This window comes from Geospiza fortis, unplaced genomic scaffold, assembly GCF_000277835.1.
Source record: "Geospiza fortis unplaced genomic scaffold, GeoFor_1.0 scaffold102, whole genome shotgun sequence".
Taxonomy (NCBI): Eukaryota; Metazoa; Chordata; class Aves; order Passeriformes; family Thraupidae; genus Geospiza; species Geospiza fortis.
This window is the reverse complement of record NW_005054373.1, coordinates 2,714,601-2,715,699: the sequence shown is the minus strand read 5'-3', so window position 1 is coordinate 2,715,699 and position 1,099 is coordinate 2,714,601. Positions and strand designations below refer to the sequence as shown.

The following is a 1,099-nucleotide window of genomic DNA, read 5'->3' as shown; positions in this document are numbered from 1 at the left end:
CTGCCCCTGTCCCGGCAGAGGGTCGGTGCGCTACTGGGGAGGAATCCTTCTCACTTGAGAGTGATGAGGCCCTGGCACAGGTGCCCAGAGCAGCTGTGGCTGCCCGTGCATCCCTGGCAGTGCCCACAGGCAGGTGGGAGCAGTCCGGGATAGCCGAAGGTGTCCCTGCCCGTGACGAGTGGAGTTCCATGATCCATAAGGTCTCTTCAAACTCCAACCCTTCCATGATTCTGCTTTCCCTATGGAGGGGCCATGGCCACACCTGTGCAGCAGGTAAAGCCTTCGAGCACCGGCAGAGCCTCACGCACAGAAAAGTGGTTTGGTTTTCTTAAAACAATTTATTATTTCAATTTTATATAAAAACCATGCAATCATCACTTGGCCACTGCTGGTTTCCCAGCTCGCATCAGCCCTTTTCCCATGGTAAAAAATACAAACTGTGACGACAGCTAAATACAGAGGTCAGGATTTTGGGAAAGCCCTTTGATTTTGGAAAGCACCTTTCAATGACTGCACACTAATTACACCTGGCACGACAGAGGAGGAAATCAATCCATAATCTGGGGTACAGAAAAATAGAAATCTGACTGTACAATGTAGTATTAAATACAATTGCCTGTGATGGTGCATTCTTTGGTCTGTGTTGATTGAGTGCCTCATTGCACTTCTGCATCACTAGGTTCATGATCTGAGCCTGTGTGGGGCTGGCAGCATGAGGTATTTTGGAGAGCGCCAGTGAAACCCTTTTTCCTCTCATGGAAAAGGGAAGAAGGACCCAATCCTGCCCCCCACAGCTGGGAGCACCTCAGTTCCAGGACAGGGAATGGGCTAAACTGTTCCATGCTCTGGAGCCAAGGGGGCCAGGAGACACCCGGAGTACCCCAAAACCCCCCATCCCCACTGAGCCTGAGCTGGGGATGCTCGCTCACTTTCTGTGAGGGAGACACGGGCACAGGGTTCAGGAGGGGTTTGGCCACGCCAGACAGAGACCGACGTGAGTCCAGAGGGGTGAAATGAGGTGGCAGCAGCGGGCTGGGGGTCCCTAATCGTCCTCCTCGCCGCCGCCGTAGAGCTCGGCCAGCTTGCGGAAGCGGCCGCC

The 1,099-nt window shown here is 54.0% G+C and overlaps 2 protein-coding genes across 2 annotated transcripts in view; both read right to left on the bottom strand.

Moving 5' to 3' along the window:
- TANGO6 (transport and golgi organization 6 homolog) overlaps positions 1 to 685 on the bottom strand; it is a 19,986-nt gene extending 19,301 nt beyond the window's left edge. Inside the window, 1 exon segment of the mRNA XM_031060138.1 lies at positions 617 to 685. Within this exon segment, the coding sequence (XP_030915998.1) occupies positions 617 to 685 (69 nt within the window).
- A 143-nt stretch (positions 686 to 828) lies between these two features.
- Positions 829 to 1,099, bottom strand: part of LOC102040110 (cadherin-1) — an 18,318-nt gene continuing 18,047 nt past the window's right edge. The window contains exon 26 of the mRNA XM_031060137.1: positions 829 to 845. Coding sequence (XP_030915997.1) covers positions 829 to 845 — 17 coding nt within the window. The remainder of the gene's footprint in view (positions 846 to 1,099) is intronic.